This window comes from Scyliorhinus torazame, chromosome 16 (genome assembly GCF_047496885.1).
Source record: "Scyliorhinus torazame isolate Kashiwa2021f chromosome 16, sScyTor2.1, whole genome shotgun sequence".
In the NCBI taxonomy this organism is placed as follows: Eukaryota; Metazoa; Chordata; class Chondrichthyes; order Carcharhiniformes; family Scyliorhinidae; genus Scyliorhinus; species Scyliorhinus torazame.
In genome coordinates, this window is record NC_092722.1 from 10,991,229 (window position 1) to 11,018,155 (window position 26,927).

Consider the following 26,927-nt stretch of genomic DNA (forward strand, 5'->3'; position numbering starts at 1 on the left):
CTCATGTTTGAGTCTTTTGCCTGCAGTGTGGATAGTCTGTTTTTCATGCACGTCCTTCCCTCCCTCCCTCATTTGAAAACCTGTCCGTATTGCAGCATGAAAAGTCAACACGTGGAATTTCTAACTTTGTGCATATTCTGCAATAAGCATTGATGTACTCCTGTTAATGTAGACCAACATAAATTGATGATTTTGCTTTGCTGGTGTGATTTGTTAATTCTTCGGATCCAGTTTTAAGAACAAAAAAGAAAATAATGCATCCTAAATGATACACAGCACTGTTCTGTTTGCAACCCAGTTCCTTTTCTTTCCAGCAACGTTCTAGGACTCTCAAGGTGGAAATCAATGTCTGTTACTATTGTGAACATTTTAGCATTCCCCATAATGTCTGTCAGCATGAAGCAACACACCTCATGGGTAAGTGATTAATCATTCCAAAGAAAAAGCCACCATTTCACCCTGCAATCTACTTAGTGCAAGGTGGGCTCATTGAGCATAAACATGCAGTCCCACTTCTTAAAGATCATGTTGTATTGTTATGCTTGATGGTCTTTTCTGCACAAGACCATGGAAAATATTCAACCTACTCTATGTAGACATTTGTACCAGACTTGCAGGTCTGTTGCCTCTTATTTTGGCAATTCCACCTTTGTACGGTAGATTGTGATGTTCAAAATTGTCATTAGGAGAGCCAGCTCTACAATTTAATTGGTTACGCTTTCTGTCAAACCAAGTTCCTCAGTTGATATTGGTTACAGATGATTTCCTGAGCAAAGAACCCACTTGATCCGTCAGGGAATTAATTGAAAATGGATAACAGAAGGAAGAAAGTGATTGCAAGCTATTTGATTTGACACCGTTCATATTTTTAGAAATCACTTAGCCACGAGGTGCCTTGCTTCATAGTCACACATATTATGGGGAAGACCAAAAAAGGAGTATTCGATAACTTGCCATTCTTCCTGTTAACCAGGTTAAATAACCTTAGAAAGACAAATACAATTGATTGTCACCCATTTGGCAGTAAACAATGAGCTTCTTCATCGATTATGTATTGAAGCCTAGCTGCACCAGCTTTTTTCAGACCACTGGTTTGCTCCTTTCCGGTCAGGAGTTTGACAAATTTCCCGTGCTCCCCATATCCTGGTATTTAACTTTTTAGAATTATCATTCATGACTTGAAATAATTACCAAACTTGATCCTTCAAAATCTCTCTGATCTTTGCTGTTCTGATCAACCATTCTGTTGGAAGTTTATTGACCAAAGAGTGATAAAATGTGGAGTTTCTGGGTTGGACAAACATATCCCTTGTTACCCTGCATTGGTTAGGAATCTGCTGCCTCAACCTTTCCAAACCAGTTTGAGTAATTGAGTAATGGTCGGCTAGTTTGAATGACAACGTTTCTACTTCTCTTTGCCCTATGATGTTTGTAAAGTGAACTGTTATAACCCTACAGGAGGCCACTGGATCTGCAACCGCAGAGTCCCGAGGCTCAGGTAGCTAGATTGGGGGGCGGGGGCACAAAGCTACCCTCTTAACCCTGGGACATCTGTGACATAAATACCCTGGCCCAAGTGTGGACTGGGCATGGGACGCACTTCAGGGAATAGGAAGAATAATAGGTATAATAAATATTTATAACAATCGTCGCTTCTGAGTGGTCGCTCGCCTTGGACTTTACATGAGCTGATTTACATGAGCTGGTTCTTATTTTCTTACGATACTCTTTCAGATCAGTGGAACAAAGTATTTTTGGAACAAGTAAAACAAAGTATTTTTGTTTTAATTCTGGATTTGTGTCCTTGTTAAAAGACCAAATGTGGCAGTCACTCATTTACCTACTTCAGGTACCCCAGCCACTCATTTGCCTATTTCTAGCAATGTTAGGGGCTGAAGCCTGGGCCATTCTTGCTCTACTTTTCATACATTTGCATTTCATCAGCCACTGCACTGATGGATTAAAACTGTTCTCCGGTGTGTGCAGCTTTGCTGTGGAAAGTTGCTGAGTATAATAATCTTTATTGTCAGAAGTAGGCGTACATTAACACTGCAATGAAATTACTGCAAAAAGCCCCTAGTCGCCACACTCCGGCGCCTGTTCGGGTACACGGGGAGAATTCAGAATGTCCAATTCACCTAAGAGCACATCTTTTGGGACTTATGGGAGCAAACCGGAGCACCCGGAGGAAACCCACGTGGACAAGGGGAGAACATGCAGACTCCGCACAGACAGTGACCCAAGCCAGGAATTGAACCTGGGACCCAGGAGCTGTGAAGCAACAGTGCTAACCACTGTGCTACCGTGCATTGAACTCTAATCATCAATCCTTGCCATTTAAGAGGACTTTAAAGGACCAGGTGATGGGGGAAAAAATTAGATCCAGGTTTTTAGCATGATTGTTTTACCATTCCGAAGCCTATCTGTTTTTCTCTCTATAGTAATATTTACTTTAAATCAATATTTGTTGCTCTAGATGTCAAGTTTATTTCCGTTGGCCTTTTACTGCCTCACTGCAGGTTGAAAATCATGTTTTTATTTCTCTGTTTCTCTGTACGTTCTCTATTTGCTGTCACCCTGTGAAAACTAGGTTAGTTTTTTGAATTTGTTGGAGGGTTCGATTTGCAGAATAAATGGACAGGCATATTACCTATTGTGCTTCTCCGGAACAACTGCCATGCCTCTCCTTTCTCTCCCCTTTTATTGGATGGATCATTGTCTGCTGCATGCGACTCCCGAGGCAGTGTTTAAATTAGCATTTACTGGGTAAACACCTTGTTTACGTGATAAAAGCTTTCCTTTGTCAGACGGTAACAAAATATTGGGAGGAATTTAAATTCCCATCCTTCAGTTAAGCTGACCCCGTATCCAGTAAATATTGTAATTTTATTTCTTTTTGACTGTGGTGCAAGTTGATAAATATTCCGATTCACTGTCAGGTGTGATTTAGTAAGAGCTAAATGGCAGCTTGGCGCACCAAATTAATTTAGCTTTCAGTAGGCTCTTAGATTACTTTCAGAATTTTTTTAATAGATGTATGTTTTTTTTCAGTTTATCAATTGGCCCAGTTTAGTTTTGTGTTTTCTACACAGGAGGTATGAATGCCAAGCGTGATAGCGCGGTTGAATACAATTTTTCCCTTCTATTATTAAATGATGCATGTTTCTGTGTTTTGAATCATTTACCTATCAATTGTTCAAGGTAGGCTTTTCCCAACCGTGATATTTTCATATTGAAAATACAGTTTCCTGTGCATATCAGTGAAAAATGTTACACCCCTTAAGCCACAAGTACATTATAACCCTCTGACTGTGTTTCAAAGCGTACAGAATTTGGCTTGCAAGTTTTAAATTACTGACTATATCTGTTAAAATTTCAGTAAGCGATATTGTTTCAGGAAAATATTGAAATTGAGAGTTCACAAAAATAACATATGGCATCATTTATATTGTATATTATAATTCCAGCAGAGACATATAACCTTGGAAAGGAAATGCAAGCCTCCAGTTCACATGACGAAGTATCACGTTTTAAGACTTTTACTGTTACAGACAGAAAGCACTCTTCTCTAAACACTTTTTATGTATGTCATTTATACTTTAAATTACAGAGCAAAACTCTCCCGATTTACTTTTAACACAACCAAAAACCCACCTCACAGGTACACTTAGGTACTCCGTACGTAGTCATTCGATTCTCTGGACCCAATTCAAGGTGATTTTTCTTTTAACTCCGAGGGTTTACTTTTATTCCTTTCCTTTCCCAACCTGGTAACTTTTAACCCCAGAACTGTCTTTCATGGGAGGAGTTTTCTGGTGATTCTTCCTCTAGTGCAAACTAGTCGGATCTTAAGTCGGATCTTCCACCCTTGTTTCAAATCCTCACTAATTTGGTTTATTCAATCCGAATGCAAACTCCCACCTGCATTCCTGCTCTAGATCATACATAATGCAGTCATAATCTGTTGGTGATAACCAACCATGTAGATATTGAGATCAGATTTATTGATCCCAATCAAACAACTGCTATGTTCTTAATGGTCTCAGTTTCTTGAGCACTGTGGTTGTACCATTCCATGAGTGGTGAGTGGTCATGGCTTTCTTTGAGTATTTGCCACCAATGTACCTGGCCTCTGTCTTGCTCTTGTGACCGTAGTCTTTATATAGTTGGTCATGTCAAGCCTCAGATTAATAATAATCTTCAATATAAAATGGTGACACTGTGGATGGCGAGGGGTAGATGGCTTGGTTTGCTCTCATTCAGGGTGGTCATTTTCAGGTATGTATGTAGCAAGAGTGTTACTTTTTGTTGATCCAGGTGTTGCTGTAAGGTGGCATGAGTTGATTGGAGATGAACACTTTTTTGAAACCTGCAAGCCAAGCACTTCCAACCCTATGCCAGAGGGAAGGTCATTGATGAAACAAATAACGATGGCTCGGCTGAGCGTGTTTCCTACATTGATGCAAACTGGCTGTCACTTTTCCTATATTACAACAGTGACGACACTTCAAAAGTACTTTACTGCAGAGCATCTGGGAAGACCTTAATGTCCAGAGACGCACTTTATAAATGCAAATCTTTTTTCTCTTTCAATCCCTCCAAGGCCAGTATGTCCCTTCTGAGATATGGTGCCACAACTGCCACGGTACTATAGATGGGGTTTGGACCACGGCTCAGTACAAATGAATCATAGCTTCTTCCCCTTTGTATCCAGGCAGTGGCCTTTTTGATTACTTTTTGTACATATGCACTGAATATTATAGTGTTTTCTAGACGTCTGCTCCAAATCTTTTAATCCTCCATTGAGAATATTGTGATTTCCCGTTGTCGGTTCCAAAGTGGATAACCTTGCACTTCCACACGGGATTTTCCCGCTCATTTAATCTGCATTTGAAACTTCCTGCTTGTATCTACATAATTTACTGTGTCTCATATGTTGGTACCATCTACAAACTTCGATGTACAACCTCTTGATTTATTTCAATGTATTTGGATCCCCGAGCCTCTTTAGTCCTTCACTGTTACTAGCTGTTCACCATTTAGAAAGTGCTGTATCCAAAGTGGATGATGTCTCATTTACCTGCACTGAATTCTATATGGCACAGTTTTGGCCATTCATTCAATCTATTAATATCTCTTTTGAATTTTATGTTTACATCTACACTGCTGAAAATGCTCACTCTTTTTGAGTCTTCGGCAAACTTGGATTCTAATCCATCCCAGGCTGATAGTTGAAAGTCGGTAAAATCAGCCAAAACACAAATGTGAAATGCACGTGGGTAGTTTCAACCCAACTTGGTGTAGCTCAACGACACAAAACTTCCCAGAACATCCCACGAAACTGACTGTTCTAAAGCGCCCACAGGTTGACTGGTGTGGAAAATGAACAACGTCACACCGACTGAATTCCCATGCCTTATTGAACGTGAGGTACACAAAGTATCCTAGGTGTTTGTAATGATTTGCCTTTTCCCTATATTTAACGTTCTGTTTTCCTTTTCTCATCAGATTGTGTTTATATAGAGAGTCGTCGTCCCAACACACCTTACTTTATCTGCAGCATCCAAGAATTCAAACTGGTGAGTGTTAAATTCAGCTGTGCGAGATTGTCTTTCTTTCCTATTTTAAAGTGTCCAACAATTTTGGGCTGTTGATTTGTCTGAATATTATACAATTTAATGCCGCAGTATATGTCGACCTTGTTTTTCCAGCTTGACGTATAATTGTAGGTTATTATTCTGTTTGTGAGCAGAACATGCTATGTGTATTCTTCCCTCCCAGTCCAAATGTCCAAAACAAAATCAAGCTCTCTTAATCACAGTTTGAGGGGTGGGTGGTGGTGGTGGGGGGATTTCCACAGGCGAGCGTGATTCTACCTTTTGTCGATGTCCGTGTCTACACTCCAGCAGAAGCCATTGGATTATATTACGGAGTGAGAAAACTGGCTGACTACTTTTATCCTTAGTCTCCCAGTTCCCTCGCTTAGTGCTGGGGTGCTAAAGGTAGTTGTAATACCCAAATTGAAAGCAGTTAATTTTAAGCGACTGTTGTGTTTGCCAAGAAACCTTTGCTGAACCTTTCCTCTGGAAAACTTTGTTTGTGATAGGGAGTTTTGTATGAAGCTGCGCTGTAACCATATATTTATTTTTCAAAGGAATAATGGTTTTGAAGGCATTGAATGCCTGTGTTATTTTCCAGTAAGAGCTGGCCCTGAGTTAATCGTGATTAACTTCACGGACATCGTTCCATCTTGGATATTAATTATCACTAACCAGCATTGATATGTTTACAGCCTGATTTGTCTTAATCGCTACTGTTACAATCCCAGTTGGTGTTATTACTGGACAGGAAGATCCCAGAATGGAACCCTGGCTCAAAAAAAATTAATTTCTATTTTAGAAACATGGAGGGACAGAGTCACAGGACCGCTAATTAATTTTAGCAACAAAGAAAAAAAACATTTATTAAGCATGAAAAAATTGGAATAGGATACAAATAACTCCTTTACTCCCTTCCCTCCCCCCCCCCCCTTATCTTAACAACTACACACAGATTTTAAGATTATCACTGATTACAAAGTACATCTTAGGCTACAATGTTCTCATTAGCCCACAAGGTCCCTTTCCATCATACAAAATGAGTGTGGGCAAATACATTCTCCACTCTGAACCCCAATTGAATGTTTGTGGCTGGCTCCTCAGAATCCCCCCAGATGATTGCCTTGTGACAGTTTCCAAATTCCATTCCCCAAAACACACTTTAAAATCTTCTCATAATAATGCTTTCCCTTAACAGTTTGCATTTTGAAATCCAGCCAGGTTTTCCAAGTAACACTTTTAAACAAAGCTTCCTCTCCACCTTTAACAACGAACCCAGTCCAGTATTTTACACCTCTCCTTTCACCCTTGTCTTAACTGCTGTTGCACAAACTCTGAGATTCAGTCACCGATTTCCATAGCTATTTCAACTCTCGTTCCACAGGCTGTAGTAAAACTCACAAATCTGAAAATCAATTCCAATATCTTTCTGGTGTCTGAGCCTTCTTCTCAGCTCTGTCTGTCTTTAACTGAACAGTGCTCTGTTCTAGTACCTGCTAACCTCCAACTTCTAGGAAACCTCTCTTCATTTCTCTCGGTTCCTTAATTTGCTGCTCTACAAATCGCTGCACTTGTTTTCTTAACCATTACTCCATGGTATGGATTTTCTTCAAGCCAAGCCGAGATAGATGTTCCTTCTCTGGCCTTCTGAACCAACTACTTCTAGCAGAGCTGGGAGAGCTGCTTTCGCTTTCGCTCTCATTGCCTATCCTCACCTGCCCACAAATTAGCTAAACTAAAACTTAAAAGTTTCTCTACCTTATAAGGCCCCAGTTGCTAAGCAACCACTACTGGCTATTTATTCTTCATACCGTAGCCCGCTTGTAAGCACAATAGAAACACAGTTAGAACTTAACTGACCCCCCATACATAAAAATGCCTTTGTCCAGCATGAATCTGGCTATAGGTTTTAGCCTTCCAAGCACACAAATATTAATGTAACCCACTTAAAACTATACCTTATTTCTAATATTTACCAATACAAATATAAATCCGGTAAAACTACCTTTGTTTTCCTAACACTATAGGAAAACTTTTAATTATGACACATTCTACCACCTTTTCGTTATGTCAGCAAGGTAGCAAAAATCTGATTAGCATTGGTGATCCACATGTATTTTCTTATTTGAGAATGGGGCACTTGCCATTATGGTGTCCTTTCAATCCATATTGTTTTAAATTGCTGAGGACCAATGCGCAAGCACCTTCAGTTTCCTCAACCGAACATCTTTGTTATGCATGTGAAAAGCTTGTCAGCCTGTGCGGTTTGTATGCTGCACTGACCAACCCTGCACAAAGATTCTCCAATACCATTGGTGTACACAATTTAATGTGTAGACCGTATTTCAGGCAATACTAACTTTTCATCTCTGAATTTCATACAATTGTTGGCTAAAGGGGTAGTCTGTTGCGCTGTTGCTCAATGACGTTTAGCTGCAGAGAGAGGATTTAAGTTGATTGATGTGAGTGCATGGAGGTCTAAACTGCTAAATGTTATAGTGTGTGAAACTGCTCCTGCATATATTTCCCAATAGACAGTTTAAGCTGTTGGGGAAAACCCAGGATACATTTCAACAAAAAGCACTCTCCATGATAGGAGTACCAAGATGATATAGAAGACTCTGAGTATTCCATTTTGAATTTATTGGGTAGCACATGCTCGAATAAGACATAGGGAGAAACTATAAATACAGACACTGAAATTGTGGAATGCAAGGTACAAGACGATATGCCTATATTTAAAAATTGCTTGAACTTACTGGATATAATAGGGCAGTTTAACTGTAGATCTACTTTGTTAGCTCAAGTTAGGAACTTTTAAAATTTATGATAAATGTTGCATTAGTCTATTGTTGAGATTGTGTCTTTCATTAACATATGATCAATGATTTAGAATGTATAGAATAATCTTTTTCATGCTCAGATTTTTTATTTTTTGGAAGTTGAGGGTGATGGTGAGTCAGAAAGCATGGATTTTTTTAAAAAAATCGACAACTGTAACATTTTAAATAGTGAAACATCCAATGGGATGTTTTGCAAGCAATAAAGAGATTGGATACTGAGCAGAAAATACAGTACATGGCGAAAAGGATGAGCTTTGAGGAGCCTTGTGAAGATTTTTAAAAATAAATTTAAAACATCCGATTCTACTGTTCCCCCAATTGAGGGGCAATTTAGCACGGCCAATTCGCTTACCCCTGCACATCTTTGGGTTGTGGGGGTGATACCCACGTAAACGCAGGGAGAAAGGGCAAACTCCACATGGACAGTGACCCGGGCCGGGATCGAACCCGGGCCCTGAGTGCTGTGAGGCAGCAGTGCTAACCACTCCCTCCCCCACGGCCTCCCCTCCCTCCCTCCCCCATGGCCTCCCCTCCCTCCCTCACGGCCTCCCCTCCCTCCCCTCCCTCCCCCACGGCCTCCCCTCCCTCCCTCCCCCACGGCCTCCCCTCCCTCCCTCCCCCACGGCCTCCCCTCCCTCCCTCCCTCCCCCCCCTCCCTCCCTCCCTCCCCCCCCCCTCCCTCCCCCCCCCTCCCCCCCCCTCCCTCCCTCCCCCCCCCCCCCCTCCCTCCCCCCCCCCCCCCCCCACGGCCTCCCCTCCCTCCCTCCCCCCCCCCCCCCCACGGCCTCCCCTCCCTCCCTCCCCCCCCCCCCCCCCACGGCCTCCCCTCCCTCCCTCCCTCCCCCACGGCCTCCCCTCCCTCCCTCCCTCCCTCATGGCCTCCCCTCCCTCCCTCCCTCCCTCCCCCACGGCCTCCCCTCCCTCCCTCCCTCCCCCCCCCCCCCCCCACGGCCTCCCCTCCCTCTTCTCCCCCCCCCCCCCCACGGCCTCCCCTCCCTCTCTCCCCCCCCCCCCCCCACGGCCTCCCTCTTCTCCCCCCCCCCCCCCCACGGCCTCCCCTCCCTCTCCCCCCCCCCCCCCACGGCCTCCCCTCTCCCACGGCCTCCCCTCCCTCCCTCCCTCCCTCCCTCCCTCCCTCCCTCCCCCCCCCCCCTCCCTCCCTCCCTCCCTCCCCCACGGCCTCCCCTCCCTCCCTCCCTCCCCCACGGCCTCCCCTCCCTCCCTCCCTCCCCCACGGCCTCCCCTCCCTCCCTCCCTCCCCCACGGCCTCCCCTCCCTCCCTCCCTCCCCCACGGCCTCCCCTCCCTCCCTCCCTCCCCCACGGCCTCCCCTCCCTCCCTCCCTCCCCCACGGCCTCCCCTCCCTCACGGCCTCCCCATCCTCCCTTACGGTCTCCCCTCCCCCTCCCTCATGGCCTCAGTTTATATATTGATGTAGAAGAAAGTATTATGCTCGGTGATGCCAGATTACACAGCCTGTGAGGAGTTACAGATCTGCACCCATGCTTTTTCTAACATGTATCCTCCTGTTCCAGTGATAACAACAATTTGCATTCATATAGCACTTTAGCATAATAAACCCCCTTCCCAGGGGGTTATACACAAAATTTCACGCCGTCATATAAGCCCATTTTAGGGCAGATGGCCAAAAGCTCAGAGCACATTAAAGGAGAAAGGATAAGCAGAGATGTTTAATGAAGCAATTCTGAAACTAAGCGTGTAGGAAACTGAAAATGTGGCCATCAGGGATGCAATAATTGAAATCGGTCAAGAGGGCAGAATAATAGGAGCGCAAATATCTTGAAACATAGGAATTAGGAGCAGAAGTGGGCAATTGAGGCCTTTGAGCCTGTTCCGCCATTCAATCAGATCATGGCTGACCTCTTCCTGGTATCAAATCCACCTCCCGACCTGTTCTCCATATCCCTTTGGCCCATTTTTTAAAATCAGAAATATATCCAAGTCCTTCTTGAAACCATTCAATGACTCCGATTCCTCCGCACTATGGGGCAGCGAGTTCCACAAATTCACCACCCTCTGCGAGAAGTAGTTCCTCCTCATCTGTGTGGCATCGTGTGGCTGGTGGAGATTACCGTGACAGGCAGGACTGAGTAGAAGGATTTAAAAACCAGTGTGCAAATTTTAAACTCAAAATATTGCTTGACCGGGAGCCAGTGTAGATCAGCGAGCACATGGTTAATGGGATTTGGTGTGAATAAAGATAGTAGTGTTTTTAATGACCTCCAGGTTACGAAGAGCAGAATCTGGAAAGCTGGCCAGAAGTACCTTGGAATAGTCCTTCCGAGAAGTAACAAAGGCGAGGGCTTTGGTAGCAGGAGAACTGAGGCACGCCTGGAATCAGTTGATGTTATGGAGGTGGAAATAGGCATTCTTAGTGGAATCTCATCTCGGGGTCAAATATGATGTCAAGGATGCAAACAGTATGGTTCAGCCTCACAAAGTCATCCGAAAGGTGGATGGAGTCAGTAGCCAGGGAATGGAGTTTGTAGCAGGTAATGTAGACAGTGCAATAATTAAGTGCAGTATTTGGAGGAAATTCTGCTCATCCAGCTCAGGATGTCAGATGAGCACTCTGATAATTAGTGACAAGCGGTGGAATTGCGAGCAGTGACAGTGAGATGAGCTAGGTGTTTCAGCGTACACATATTAACTAATCCTGTCACAAAAACGGAAAATGCTGGAAAATCTCAGAGCTAACATTTTGCGTCTGGATGACTCTTCCTCAGGGTTGTTCTCTCTCCACAGATGCTGTCAGACCTCCTGAGATTTTTCAGCATTTTCTGTTTTTGTTTCAGACTCCAGCATCCTCGGTAATTTGCTTCTAAACTAATCCCTGTGTTTTGGAATAATGTTGCCAAAAGTCAGCATGTCGATGAGAACTAGGAAGGGGCAGGGATGGATCCTTGGGTGGCACCTGGGGCAATGTTGTGACAACGGCAAAAGCCATTGCAGGGTGGGAAAAGATAGGGAAATTATCCTCGTTGATTCAGCAGCTGATTTTAAAACAAGCACCATTTCCTGAAGCCTGGAGAACAGTCTTCTTGTTGGACTCTGGATGGTACAAGCCACTGAGTTAGTGGGGAAAAAAGTTGAAAGTAAAAAAAAAAACCAAGCAGTTGAAACAGCAGCTCATGCCGTAGCCTGGCTTCAGAATGATTTACACCAGTAGGTTGCATTTCTATTGTCACCACCTTCCATACTGACCATCTCTACAGCCTAGAAGGACAAGGGCAACAGGTGTATGGTAACATCACTGCTTGCAAAATCCCTTCCACACTACACACCATCATGACTTGTAATGATATCACCGTTCCTTCACTGTCGCTGGGTCAAAATCATGGAACTCTACTTAAAACACTTTCGGTGTACCTACACCATGTGCACTGCATTGGTTCTAGAAGGCAGCTCACCACCACCTTCTCTAGGTCAATTAGGGATCGGTAACAAATGCTGGCCTAGCCAGGAATGCCCTCGTCCCGTAAAATAAGAACATAGAAGTTAATTGAATTGAGAATATTCCTTGAGTTGACAATTTATATCCATTAATTTCTTGGTAAGGTCTGATCAAATTATTTTTCTTTGTTCCTGCACAACCATTTAGAGAAAAGTAAAAGCCATGTCAGTCACTCTTGCAAGACCCGAATCTATACTGGAGACCCATTGCCTCGTTCTTCATTTTATTGCAACATTACAATGTTTATTACAACTTGTACAATGTTTCATGAAGGCCATGGAAGGTTATTTTGAAGTAGTGTTAGATTATTGTCTTTAACATTGATAAGATAAAGATAAAGACAAAGATAAAGACTGTAGTAACTTTTTTGCTGTAAAATTATTATTTCAGATAAGAGTATTGTAACTTTGGGAAGTAGGTTATTTGTGTGTTATGGCATGCATAACTCCTGATAACTCAATCTGTACCAAATTCTTTCCAGTAATGTTTTAAAAAATATATATATTTTACGTTGTGAAGTGGAAGTACAAAATAGAACACCAAGCCAAAGCTTGTCCATTGAGGATCAATGTTAAATAATCTTTGTATAATGGTGGGAGAGATTCTCCGCTGGTTGTAGCATACCTGATCTACTTTAGGTGCTACTGTGTCATAAATCTATATTTGTCACATTAGAATGCCAAATAGCATACGAGAAGAGAGAACCTAATTTTGGGCCATGTGCCAGATCCAACGTTGCGCAAAATATTCATGGCATCCTGACTAATGGTTTTAAACTCCACTAAATGGAGCAGAAGACTGAAATTCACAAGGTGCAAGGTTTTTGAACTGCGCGTTCAGGTACAATGAAGCATCGTTTGATGGGGCTGCTTTTAAAATGCGGCGTTTAACTACTGGGTGGGATTTCCACATTTTACAATCCACGTTACATCACCTGTAGGAAGAAAGGTTGCATTATTTCTTGTCTGAGTTACCAGTGAAATAACTCGACCAACCATTTGCATTTTACATCTGCTTGCGTTAGATTGAGCTAAGTAGGCAATAACTTTGCCTGGGCCAAAGGGTTTTCAGCATTGTCTGATCCTTCAGGGAAAAGAACATAGTTAGCCCATATGACGTACAGAGATGCTGATAATTAATCTTATTTGGCTTCTAGGTTAGTTATATCTTGCATAAACTGGAGAATACAGAATTAGTTGCAGTTAGGAGGAACACTGCAAGTCACTAGAGTCATGGATACAAACAGAAACTTCAAATGCTGGGAAAAAAAAACACCCAAAAATGCTAGAAAAACTCAGGAGGTCAGGCAGCACTGGATAAAAGCAAATTACTGCAGATGCTGGAATCTGAAACAAAGGAGAAAATGCTGGAAAATCTCAGCAGGTCTGGCAGCATCTGTAGGGAGAGAAAAGAGCGAACGTTTCGAGTCCGATGACTCTTTGTCAAAGCTAACAGACAGAGAAAGAACATAGAACACACAGTGCAGAAGGAGGCCATTCGGCCCATCGAGTCTGCACCGGCTCCCGGAAAGAGCACCCTACCCAAGGTTAACACCTCCACCCTATCCCCATAACCCAGTAACCCCACCCAACACTAAGGGCAATTTTGGACACTAAGGGCAATTTATCATGGCCAATCCACCTAACCTGCACATCTTTGGACTGTGGGAGGAAACCCACGCGCACACTGGGAGGATGTGCAGACTCCGCACAGACAGTGACCCAAGCCAGAATCGAACCTGGGACCCTGGAGCTGTGAAGCAATTGTGCTATCCACAATGCTACTGTGCTGCCCCACTAAGGGGGCCAATCCACCTAACCTGCACATCTTTGGACTGTGGGAGGAAACCGGAGCACCCGGAGGAAACCCACGCACACACGGGGAGAACGTGCAGACTCCGCACAGACAGTGACGCAACAGGGAATTGAACCTGGGACCCTGGCACTGTGACACCACAATGCTACCCACTTGTGTTACCGTGCTGCCCGTTGCTGTAGAATAAAGGAGGCAAGAGCTCTGCTTCTCCACAAACACCTTTGTTTCTTGATCCAACTTCACACACAAATCTCCATGAACAAATAGTGCCACCTGTAACCCCTTTATGTATCAGTGACTTCTATTGGATAATTGACATCAAATTAGTATTTAATTGGAAAGTCCATTCCTAACATCTTGTTCTCCAAAGTCTGTAAATCTCCATCCCACATAATCTCCCTTCATTCTCACTCTGCTGTATCTAATCTTCACAATCCCAATTCTCCTGAAGGTGCTGATTCTTGTTGATTGACAGATCCAAGCTCAGCTCACTGCTTTCTGACCAGGACACAGAGATCATAACAGGAGCAGGAGTAGGCCATTCGGCCCACCGAGTCTGCTCAACCATTCAATGAGATCCTTGGCCGATCTACCTCAGCACCATTTCCCATACGATCCCCGTATCCCTCGATATCTTCAATATCTAGAAACCTATCAATATTTGTCTTGAACATACCTGACGATTGAGGCTGCACATTCCTCTGGGGTAGAGAATTCCAAATCTTCACCGCATCCTCGAGTGAAGAGATCCCTCATCTCAGCTTTCACTCTATTTTCCTACCTGTTCCCCATAACCCTTAACTCCATTGTCAATAAAATATCTGTCAAACTTGTGCTTCAATATATTCAATGACCCCCAGATACAACTGGACCCTGTGGAAGAGAAATCCAAAGACTTACAACGCTCTGAGGGAAGAGATGACTGGAAATCTGTAACGTAGCTACAGTCTTGTACTACAAGGCCTGAAATAATAATACGCTTACTTTGTTCAGGGAGGCTGGTACGGGAATTGAACCGTGCTGTGGCCTGCCTTGGGTTGCTTTCAAAGCCAGCGACTTAGCCGTGCAGAGGGAGGCCATTCGACCCATCGAATCTGCAATGGCTCTCTAAAAGAGCACCCTACCGAGGCCCACCCCCCAGCCCTATCCCTGTAACCCCACCTGAGCACATCTTTGAACACTAAGAGGCAATTTAGTATGTCCAGTCCACCTAACCTGCACATATTTTGACCATGAGCGGCACGGTAGCACAGTGGTTAGCGCTGTTGCTTCACAGCACCAGGGACCCGAGTTTGATTCCGGGCTCTGGTCACTGTCTGTGCGGAGTCTGCACGTTCTCCCTGTGTCTGTGTGGATTTCCTCCGGGCGCTCTAGTTTCCTCCCACAAGTCCCGAATGACCTGCTTATTAGGTGAATTGGACATTCTGAATTCTCCCTCTGTGTATCTGAACAGGCGCTGGAATGTGATGACTAGGGGATTTTCACAGTAACTTCATTGCAGTGTAATGTGAGCCTACTTGTGACATGAATAAAGATTACTTTTATTATTATTAATAAACCTGAGCACCCGGAGGAAACCCACACAGGCATGGGAGGAAGTGCAAACTTTTTTATTTTAAAATTTAGAGTACCCAATTCTTTTTTATTTCTAGTTAAGGTGCAATTTAGCGTGGCCAATGCACCTATCCTGCACATCTTTTGGGTTGTGTGGGTGAAACCTACGCAGACACGTGGAGAATGTGCAAACTCGGGGCAGCACGGTGGCACAGTGGTTCGCATTGCTGCCCACGGCGCTAAGGACCCAGGTTCGAATCCCGGCTCTGGGTCACTGTCCATGTGGAGTTTGCACATTCTCCCCGTGTTTGCGTGGGCTTCACCCCCACAACCCAAAAGATGTGCAGGATAGGTGGATTGGCCACACTAAATTGCCGCTTAATTGGAAAAAATAATTGGGTACTCTAAATTTAAAAAAAAAAAGAGAATGTGCAGACTCCACACGGACAGTGACCCGGTGCGGGGATCAAACCCGCGCTCTCAGTGGCGTGAGGCATCAGTGCGCCACCAAGCAGCCCTGAAAGTATAAACTCTACACTGACGGGCACCCAAGGCTGGAATTGAACCCGGGTCCCTGTGATTGGGTGGACGGCAGGGGAGATTAAATAACAAATATTTCATGATGAAACAAAGAGAACGATGATGGGTTTAGAAAACAAACAAAATCATATCCAAATGTGTCTGTTCCATTTCGTGTACGTCTCACCCCTCCCTCTTAGAATGATGATAATGTTCTCCATGTCCTCTGCATTCAATGGATTATCTGCCGCCACCCAGCTCCAGCATAATGCTACCACCAAACACATCTTCCCTTGCTGCATACTTACAGTATTCCAAAGGGAACCCCCCCCTTCAGCTTGTGTCCCTTTTTTTTGTTTTGTTTTGCTGATTTGGCTTTGTCTTGTTTATTTCTATAACCTTCTGTGTGCATTCAAGTAGTTTATATGCCACCGCTCGCGACTAACTTCGAAATAACCTTTCTGTCCTTACTGTACCCATTATCGCTCTGACTCTTGTCTCAAGAAATCTTTTGTTATTTAACCTCCCTTTCCCTCCACAGTATCACAGAGCTTCCCTGTGTTCTTGGTTTTAAAACTCTTTCATTTCTATCCTCCTCCAGTTCTGATGAATGGTCAGTCGACCTGAAAAGTGAATTTTATTTCTCCCTCCGTCGATGCTGCCTGACCTGCTGAGTTTTTCCAGCATTTTTGTTTTCTACCAGAGTAACTGGGTTTACCTTGCTTGTAGGATCATTTCTGAATTCCACATTCTGAATTGCCTGTGAGTGTGCTATGTAACATTGAATGTAAATGCATGTTGCATAGGAAACATTACTGGGTTATTAGAACATTTATAAAGGAAGGAAAGAGACAAACAGCCCACTTATGAGAAATGCTTTCTTGTAAGTATATAATTTATAAATTCAGGGCTTAAGATTTGTTGCTGTTAAAGTTTGATCACTTCCATTTGAACCTGAAGGGGAATGAAACTAGAGGACTAATCCATTATGCATTAAAAAGTGTGCATTAGTGAATTATTTACATTATAAAACCATCACTGTATTCAGTATTTATTATAAAGTGCAGATTATTATTGCATTGTTGTTCAATAATTAGTTACACTTTGACAGTGCTTACATGCCTCAGTGCTTGTAGAAATTAGATTTAATATGTGTATTGCATTTGTCAAAACTCTAAAATAATATTTAAAAGGAATTACAATTACAATGAACTGAAATAGAGTGAGAAAGTCTATTTATCTTTTGTTGCGGATATAATTAAGTATCTTACATTTTATAATTTAGAATTCTTTTTGTAATTGAATGTCGAGAAAATAAGTTTTCAGGATCTGTGATAATTTAAGCCAATTTTTTTTAATGAAAATTTGCTGAGTTGGTGGGTGCAATCTAAATTGTTTGCCATTTTGAATTCAAATTGATGCTCTTTGTGAGAACTCTATCTACATTTGATTTTGAAAAATTATTTGAATAATTAAACAGATAGCAATGTAATCATCTCCGGGAACTAAGGGATGGAAAATCCAAAACCACATTCTCATTGAAGGCTACATTCATGCACCAAAATCTGTCTTGGTTTTCATCATCTCCTAGACGCGGTTGATGTTGGGGATACAAGATGATACACCATAAGCTATTTCACTGCAATGTTGTGCAGCTCAACAAAACCAGGGTGGTTTGGAAGGTACATGTTGGAACCTAGGCTCTTTGGTGCAAAGGATGGTGTTCAAAGGGGAGATGAGTGGGTGCAATAATGAGTAGCTTTAGTCAGTGACTTATGCCAAATTTAGTTGGTGATTCAAGGTCTTGGCCTAAGTCTCTTGCCCCCTGGTTGCTTGAAAGATGTACGGTAGAAAATAACCTCGAAAAAATGAGATGCCTTTTCTTTGTCAAGTTGTTGGATGAGCAAGTTACAAAATGACCAACATGTACCACTCTCCAATGTTTTGACTTAGCTGTTTATGACTTCTGAATCAAAGACCACTCATTTCACACATGCATGTTTCCCATATGCCAGCACTGAGAGTAGTTTTACAGGCGCCGGAGTGTGGTGACTGGAGGGTTTTCACAGTAACTTCATTGCAGTGTTAATGTAAGCCTACTTGTGACACTAATAAAGATTATTATAAAAAAGACCGGATCGGTAAAGATAAATGTTTCCACTGGTTGGAGATTCTAGAACTAGGAGGCATAGTTTGAAAATTAGGACCAGACCATTCAAGAGGGATGTTAGGAAGCAGTTCTACACACCGAGATGGTACACGTTTGGAGCTCTCTTCTACAAATGGCAATTGATGCTCGATCAGTTGTTGATTTGAAATCTGAGGTAGATAATTTTTTGTTGAGCAAAGTTATTAAGGAATACGGCCCAAAGACAGGTATATGGGGTCAGGCCACAGAACAACCATGATCTCATTGAATGGCGAAGCAGGCTCGAGGGGGCTGAAGGGCCTACTCCTGTTCCTAAGTTCCTAGGAAGTAGGATTCTTAATCATAGGCATTTCATATTCAACCCAGATCTGTAAAGGTAGTTGCAGTCTTTTATTACACCCTGGGCACATACATGAGCCCCACCAAGCCAATGCAAAAATAAAAAAAGGCTTTAATAAATACCGTTTCTGAAATCAGGCTGTTCAAAAGCTTCTCACAGTTAATAAAGTTTAGTAACTGTTGTGATGTAGGAAACAGGGCAGCTAATTTACACACACAAACCGATACTGAAACCAATGAACATCAACAAGAGTGTAACAATTGTATTTTATCGCCTCACATTCAGTCACTCCCCTTTTGTTGTTGATAACAACACTTGCCCTGGTGTGCATTTTATGGTTCACTAATTGTTAAATCTAGAGTTTTGCTTAGTTTTGTATGAAACAAATCTGAACAAATAAATGCTAAGATTTACATTTATTAGTAAATCCATATTGTTTAATGTTTTACTGTTAAATTCAGGATATGAGAATCCTATTAGACCAGTTAAAGTACACATTAACCCTTTAAGCTGAGGGCAGAGGCGGACCTGCAATGAAACAGCGCTGCAGCGCGGGGTCCCAGCCAGTGTGCCAGGCGCTGAGAGGTGGAGGAGTCTTTGAGCAGTTCAGATGGATCTCCTGATTGTCCGGTGTGAAGTTTGGCTAAAGTTCGCTCCAACTTGATCTACAGGTTTGCTGATGACATGACTGTAGTGGGTCGGATCTCGAACAACGATGAGTCAGAATACAGGAGGGAGATAGAGAACCTGGTGGGGTGGTGTAACGACAACAATCTCTTCCTCAATGTCCGTAAAACTAAAGAGCTCATCATTGACTTCAGGAAGCGAAGTGTCGTACACACCCCTGTCTGCATCAGTGGTGCCGAGGTGGAGATTGTTGACACCTTCAAATTCCTTGGTGTGCACATCACCAGCAATCTTTCCTGGTCCACTCATGTCGACGCTACGACCAAGAAAGCACAACAGTGCCTGTGCTTCCTCAGGAAACTAAGGAAATTCGGCATGTCCACATTGACTGTTACCAATTTTTCAGATGCACCATAGAAAGCATCCTTTATGGCTGCATCACAGCCTGGTATGGCGACTACTTGGTCCAAGACCGTAAAAAACTATGGAGAGTCGTGAACACAGCCCAGTCCATCACACGAACCCGCCTTCCATCCATTGACTCTGTCTACATCTCCCGCTCCCATGGGAAAGCGGGCAGCATAAGTGAAGTCCCCTCCCACCCGGGTTATTCTCTCTTCCAAACTCTTCCATCAGGCAAGAGATGCAAAAGTCTGAAAACATGCAGTAACAGATTCAAAAACTGCTGCTTCCCTGCTGTTACCAGACTCCTGAATGACCCTCTTATGGACTGAACTGATCTCTCCCCACATCTTCTCTACTGAGTAGTACTACTCCGTATGCTTCACCCGATGTCTGTGTCTATGTATTTGTGTATCTATTATATATTGTGTTTTCCTCCCTCTCCTCCAGTTTGGAAATATCTGACTGGACTGTAGGCAGAACAATACTTTTCACTGTACCTCAGTACACATGACAGACCCAAATCCAATGGACAAATACTCCAAGGTCCTTTGTTCCTCAGAACTTCCCAGTGCCAGGCCATTCATTGAATTCTTCCTTGTCACATTACTCCTTCCAAAGTGTATCACCTCACACTTTTCAGGGTTAAATTCTGCCTGGAGTATTTGCTTCTGCACTGGACTTTTTCTGGCTCATTCTGCCCTTCACTGACCTGTACTGTGCTGCAGTCGTATCATTGGCTGATTGCTCCATCCTGTTGCTCATCAAGCAGTTCATGTTTGCTTGCCTCAAGACACACAGATCGCAGCATTGACCATCTCTACTGTCATGCTTACAACAGGTAGGCTTGTATTTCAATTAATCAATTACAGGCTTGTCCTCATAAGTTAACGGGCACTTAAGCAGTTAAGCAGTGATTTTGGGTTTTTGTGGCTTGTGTGGATTTCAATTTATCAATTACAGGAACAGGCTTATAGAAGAATCATAGCATTTACAGTGTAGAAGGAGGCCATTCGGCCCATTGGGTCTGCACCGGCCCTTGGAAAGAACACCCTACTTAAGCCCATGCCTCCACCCTATCCATGTAACCCAGTAACACCATCAAATCTTTTGGACACTTAAGGGACAATTTATCATGGCCAATCCACCTAACCTGCACATCTTTGGACTGTGGGGAGAAACCGGAGCATCCGGAGGAAACCCACGCAGATATTGGGAGAAACTTCACACAGTCACCTGAAGCCGGAATTAAACCTGCAACCTCGGTGCCGTGAGGCAGCAATGCTAACCACTGTGCCACCGTGCTGCCCCAGAAGAAGTACATTTTGTTTAATGCGATTCCCCAAAGCCTTACCACCATTTTCTCAGTCCATCAGTTGATGAAATTCTCATCCAGGGCCACCTGACTGCATTACTCCATGCTCTCTTGGCCAGCCTCCCAATCTCTATGAGCTAATCTCATCTGAAACTTTGCTCTCAGCATCCTGTACTGTTAATTTTAACTGACCTACATTTTTAACATTTCAATCATTTTTTTAAATGACCTGTTTCTCAGTTCCTCTAATTTAAATTAATAGGGTCATAGAGGTGTACAGCACAGCGTTTCGGCCAATTGCACCTGTTCCAGCTCCCAAGAATTCTAATCCTATTTTCCAGCACTTGGCCCTGTATGCCTTGGCATCGCAAGTCCACATCTAAATACTTCTTCAATGTTATGAGGGTCTTTGCCCCCACTACCCTGTCAGGCAGCGAGTTCCAAACTCCCACCACCCTCTGGGTGAAAAAGTTTTCCCTCACATCCCCTCTAAACCTCCTGCCCCTTAACTTAAATTTATGCCCCATGATCATTGATCCCTCCACTAATGGAAAAAGTTTCTTCCTGTCTACTCTCTCTTTGCCCCTCATAGTTTTATGCATCTCAATCATACCCTCCTCCCCCCCCCCCCCTCAGTCTTCTCTGTTCCAAGGAAAACAACCCCAGTTTATCCAATCTCCCTTCATAGCTAAAACTTTGCAGCCCAGACAACATCCTGGTAAATCTCCTCTGCACTCTTTCCAATGCTATCACGTCCCTCCTGTAATGTGAATTCCAGAACTGCACACAATTTAAAACTCTCTCATTCTTATTTAGATTTCTTCATGGTCCTGCCTCTCCTCAGCATCGTCATCTCCTTCAGCCGTACAATCCCCTTAGCACTCTGTGTTTATCTCGCGTTGGTGCAATTTGCATTTCCTCCCCACCATGTACCACCACTGATATCATGCATCAAGCCTGTTGCACACATGATCCATAAATGACTCTCTCCCATTACCTCTTGCTTCTCAGGGGCTGGTTTAACACAGGGCTAAATCGCTGGCTTTGAAAGCAGACCCAAGGCAGGCCAGCAGCACGGTTCAATTCCCGTACCGGCCTCCCTGAACAGGCGTCGGAATGTGGCGACTAGGGTCTTTTCACAGTAACTTCATTTGAAGCCTACTTGTGACAATAAGTGATTTTCATTTCATTTCATCTTCCCTCTCCTCCTTATGTCTGTCTCTTTGACCGTACTTTGTGATCCCTCATAAGATCACCACCTTTGATTTGATGTTCATTTTTTTTGCTCACGCTTTGGAATATTAATGTTAAATGTGCTGCACTCCCAAGTTAATTAGTTCAGGAGGAAGGTTCCTGTAAAGAGAACAGTATTTTCCCTTTTGGGCTAATGTATCCGTTGTCTGTCTGCATGAATAGTTAGAATTAAAAAAAAAAAAAAAAATGTTACAACCCAGTTCTAAGACTGATTCACTCGTTTTGTTTAAAAACTTAAAATGGTTGATTTAAAGCACCAAATCTCACTTGCACCATTGTTGATATAGGCTATTAAAACTAGGATAGCAGGTTGGGGCTGAGTCATGGAGTTTTTACAGTGCAGAAAGAGGCTCTTCGACCCATCATATGTGTGTTGGCCATCAGATACTCAGCTATTCTAATCCCATCTTCCAGCACTTGGCCCGTAGCCTTGCAAGCAAGCTATTGCGTTTCAAGATAATATATGTTTGATTTTGCACCATATTTCAGTAAGGCTATCTCCATAATTTTGTCTGTTCATAATATGAAGATTTGTGTCAACATTTCTTTTGATTCTAATTGATTGAGAACTCTTTCTTCAAGATTTAAGATTATGATGTGGAAATCGGCGTTCAGCATTTCAAGCAACAGCTGAAATCCATTTAGATGCATATCATTTTATGAGAATTTGGAGTTTTGTGTGTTCAGCATGTATCTTCTCTGCCTGAAGGTCACACTTGCAACACTGCATTTTGTTTACGAAGAAAACATTTCCAGAATTGTGGAAAATGGGAGAAGTTTCATCAAATAACTTATTGGTACTCCGTGAAAGCCTGATCTTCCTGGAAATTAATTTAATCTCTGATTGACTTTGTTTTGAATATACTTTCTTGTGCAATACAGTCTGTGCCTATTATTCATGAAGGTTGCCTTCTCAACCTTGCCCCTCGCCTGAGGTGTGGTGATCCTCAGGTTAAATCACTACCAGTCAGCTCTCCCCCCTCAAAGGCGAAAGCAGCCTATGGTCATCTGGGACTACAGCGACTTTACCGTTATCGTTATCATTTATTTGTATCAACTTAAATTGGAATAGTTCTGGCCTGTATGAAAGATCTAATGTTTAAATTTGCCATTCCGAAGGCATAGTGAGAATATTTGAATTTCAGTGTGTAGCATTGCTGCAAGAATAGCTGCCACCCCTGGGTTCTTGAAATTAAGATGCACCCTCAAGTTCCTGAGAGATGCAGCCCAAGCGAAGACATTTATAACCTTTGATAGATGTTTTGCGAAAGCAACAAACTTCCTTTGCTCAGGTTTTCTACTCATGATTATTAGCTCGTTTGGATGATACAGACGATGGGTGAAATCAGGATTGGTCCAGACTATGAAGCCCTCTGTACTTGAATATCCAACCACCACGTACTTTGTAAGACTGGGCAAGACCAATGAGGACTTGTGCTACACTGCCCCAGTACGAGTCAAAACTTTCAGGAGAGAAGGGATTGTTTTGGGGAGGGACAATTCTTTCAACAAGAATGGTTGAATTCTCATTTCAGTGGTTTGGTAATGCAATACAACATTATTTATCTCATATTAATTTGGTTATATCAGATTAAAAGACATGCGTTTTCCTTTTGTTCTTGATAAGTCGTTTGTAGTAGGCATTGGATATACTTTCAACTCCAGTACGTGCATTACTGATCAAAGCAGAATGCTGATCTAAGCCTAGAATTCTAATGTGTTAAACCCATTAATCATTAATTCGTACTATGTATAAATGGTCCTCCGTTTCTTTCTTTCAAGGCTGCAGAATAAATAGTATACGTTTGAATTTCATCTATTCACTAGTATAAAATAGCTTTTAAAGATTTTCTCTTTCTGCTCAGACCATGAGTGATTCAATGGATTGCAGTATAAAAGTTTCCTAACTTTTTTGTTATTGCTTGTTAAAAGTCTTAATCCAACTTCTTCTTTCTTAGCAGATGAATTGCTCATTTATCAGGCTTTAGCTGTGTGTTGCTGGACAAGATTGTTTTAACTTGATGGATTGTTGCGAATTTTTAATTTTCCAAAAAAATAAGTAAAATCTGGCAATTTACAGATAGAACATTCATGTTTGAATTTCTTATGATGGCTAGGTTTATTGGAAAATTGAGAGAAATGAGATGTGTTCCCAATACAGCGCTTGCAACAATGTGGTACATTTAGGTGACTAAATATGTCTTTCAGAAAATAAGAACAGTAATGTTTATGTAAGGGTATTTGTTAGATAGTTTTAATGATGGTTTTTCGAGGGTACCATTATGGAGATGACCACTGTTGAAGTACGAGATATGTGACTATCAGTCACAAGCATCAATAATTTACAGAGAGTTTTGCCTTTCTGCTGTTCCCTCTCAAAAGTGTTGGTTCTTCATTTCTGATCAAAATAGAAGTGGAGCAACAATGTATGGAGGAATTAATGATCAGTGTGTACATGATGAGAATTTATCCCTGAAAAAGGTTTGTGTCTTTAAAAGCATTAATATTGGCTCCAGCGATTTAATTTAAAAAAAAAAAAAAAAAATGAAATTGTTTGATGAGTAGAAGAGTTCTTGCCAAGAAAACTGTAGCCAATTTTGTATGGTTGTATATTGCCTAGAAGAGGGCTAGAGATTTTTACAATAGTAACTGTTTATTAATAGCACATCACTGTGTACATGTGTACTGGATGCAGTCCTTACGAGGTGCTATCTTCATACCGTCTTCTACGAGATTCACCACTGCACTCTACTGTTCCCATGTGACACTCTACATAATAATATGGGTGGCACTGTTTCCCCCAGTCCCGTGTTAATCTTTACAGACCTGGAGACCCAACCCTAAACTCTTTTCTTTCCCCCCCCCCCCCCCCCTCACACGCACACACAAGTCCGTCTCTTCCCCCCCCCCCCCCACACACACACACACACACACACACGCGCGCACACACAAGTCTTTATCCAAATGTGTTTACAAAGTATTTTCAATGCTGCCGCGTCTCCCCCCAAGTCTCTGACGTTACAGGTTCAGATGATCTGAGGCTTCATGACTCTTCCAGATCTTGATCTTTTCACATTGGCAAAGTGGTAGTCTCAGGTGTTTTGTACTCACTTTGTTGGTCTGGAGTTGACGGTTTTTCACGTACTCAGATGTCAACATATGCTTCGCTTCTTGCGCTCCTAAATGTTATATTTTTCTTTGTTGGCAGTCTGTCACCCTCAGTCAGATAGCAGGGACTTGTCTCTCTCGTTCACAGGGAATGTTTGCTCTGTTGACCCATAGAGTGGAATTGGGTTTTCTTTTGCAGTGGGGTCCGCCAGATTCTTCTTATGTTTGTATGTTCCTCGGTCTTGAGCTCAGCCTTCGGTTTGGCTTCTAATGTTGCACTTTGTTTCTTCATGTCCATTGTGCCTCCCTGAGTTTTTTCTTGGCAAGTTGATGGTCATTTCTCCCCTGCTTCAGGATAAACTTCACGTTGTGTGTAGGGGCTTAAAGCTCCAGTTTCGTTACTGTAGATTTTCCCGGTTCCGTGACACCGACTCTTTGACTGTGCAGTTTGGGCTCAACCTTCTGCTGCTGCTCCTTCCCCTCTGTATCCTCTATTTAAAGTATGTTGGTGCTCAACTGGAGGTTTGGCTGATCTGACTGAAGAGGAGTATTTTTTGCCGTCTGCAAAGGAGCTGGAATAAAAACCTCTGTAAAGAGTGAGGCTAATTCTAAACTGAAGTCCAAATTGAGATCATCAACCAGTGGACCTCTCGGAAGTCTTCAATTCAGTGTTGTTATTTTGACATCTTCTACTTTGAGGAGGTTGTGGGCAGCAGGGGCATTGCTGCTCAGGGGGGAAAGGGGGTTGTTGCGGATGCCGTACAGAATTTCAATTATTTCCTTGTTGCCATACCGGAGTGGCTCTTGAATCATGCCTGTGACCAATAGTTGGATTTCGATAGTTTTCGATGTTTAATTGTTTTCGATAGTTTAATTTTTTAATTTAAACAAATAAATAAATTTATAGTAGCCAATTCATTTTTTTCCAATTTAAGGGCCAATTTAGCGTGACCAATCCACCTACCGTGCACATCTTTGGGTTGTGGGAGCGAAACCCACACAATCACAGGGAGAATGTGCAAACTCCACACGGACAGTGACCCAGAGCCGGGATCGAACCTGGGACCTCGGCGCCGTGAGGAGCAATGCTAACTCACTGCGCCACCGTGCTGCCCCGTTTTAGATTGTTATTGCCAAAGTTACATCTCCTTTAGACTGGAGTATATACATCCAAAAGTGTTATTGGCCATTCCCACGCTTATTCGGTCTCTCATGAGCCCCAGTTTAAGGTTACCATAGTCACAGTCTTCAGCCAATCTGTATAGCTCATTTATAAAAGAGCCTACGTTCATTTTACTTGCTCCAAAATTTTATTGCTTTTTGGGTTAAGGACATTTTGATCTCTTCAAAGAAATTGGAAGATTCATTTATCACTTGTCTGGCAGTTGTGTTGTCAGATATTGGAACTACTGAATATTATTTACTTGCTCAACCTCTTTTTTTTTTTTATAACCCCGATACTGTCATATATCAAAATTCTTCTTCTCCGATATGTCGAATGTTGCATCTGGCCTGACAGTTCCATCTGCCTTAATTGGTCTGGCAGTTTGATTTGCCACCCACGGCTGTTTTGTGCACACTGGAGTACAGTGTTAAATTTTATTTTCTTTCTTCCCACACTTGTTGGGATTACAAGCATTTCGATTGACGTTTTGATCGAAGTTTTCAAGATATCAGGGAGAGCATATAGGGTTGATAGAGAGAAACTGTTTCTGCTGGTTCGAGACTCTGGCGCGGAGGCTAAAAATTAGAACCAAACCTTTTAGGAATGAAATGAGGAAACGTTTCTACATATAGAAGGCGGTAGAAATTTGGAACTTTCTTCCTCGAATAGGAATTGATGCCGTTGTTCACTTTAAATCTGAGGTTGATAGATATTTGTTATCCAGTGGTATTAAGGACAAAGATGAGTAGATGGAGTTAGGTTATA

General features: G+C 42.7%; 1 protein-coding gene across 11 annotated transcripts in view; it reads left to right on the top strand.

The window, feature by feature from the left end:
• Positions 1-26,927, top strand: part of rerea (arginine-glutamic acid dipeptide (RE) repeats a) — a 708,059-nt gene that overhangs the window by 199,189 nt on the left and 481,943 nt on the right. For all 11 annotated transcript variants that reach the window (XM_072477931.1, XM_072477930.1, XM_072477934.1 and 8 more), the window contains one exon: positions 5,509-5,579. In XM_072477931.1, coding sequence (XP_072334032.1) covers positions 5,509-5,579 — 71 coding nt within the window. The remainder of the gene's footprint in view (positions 1-5,508; positions 5,580-26,927) is intronic.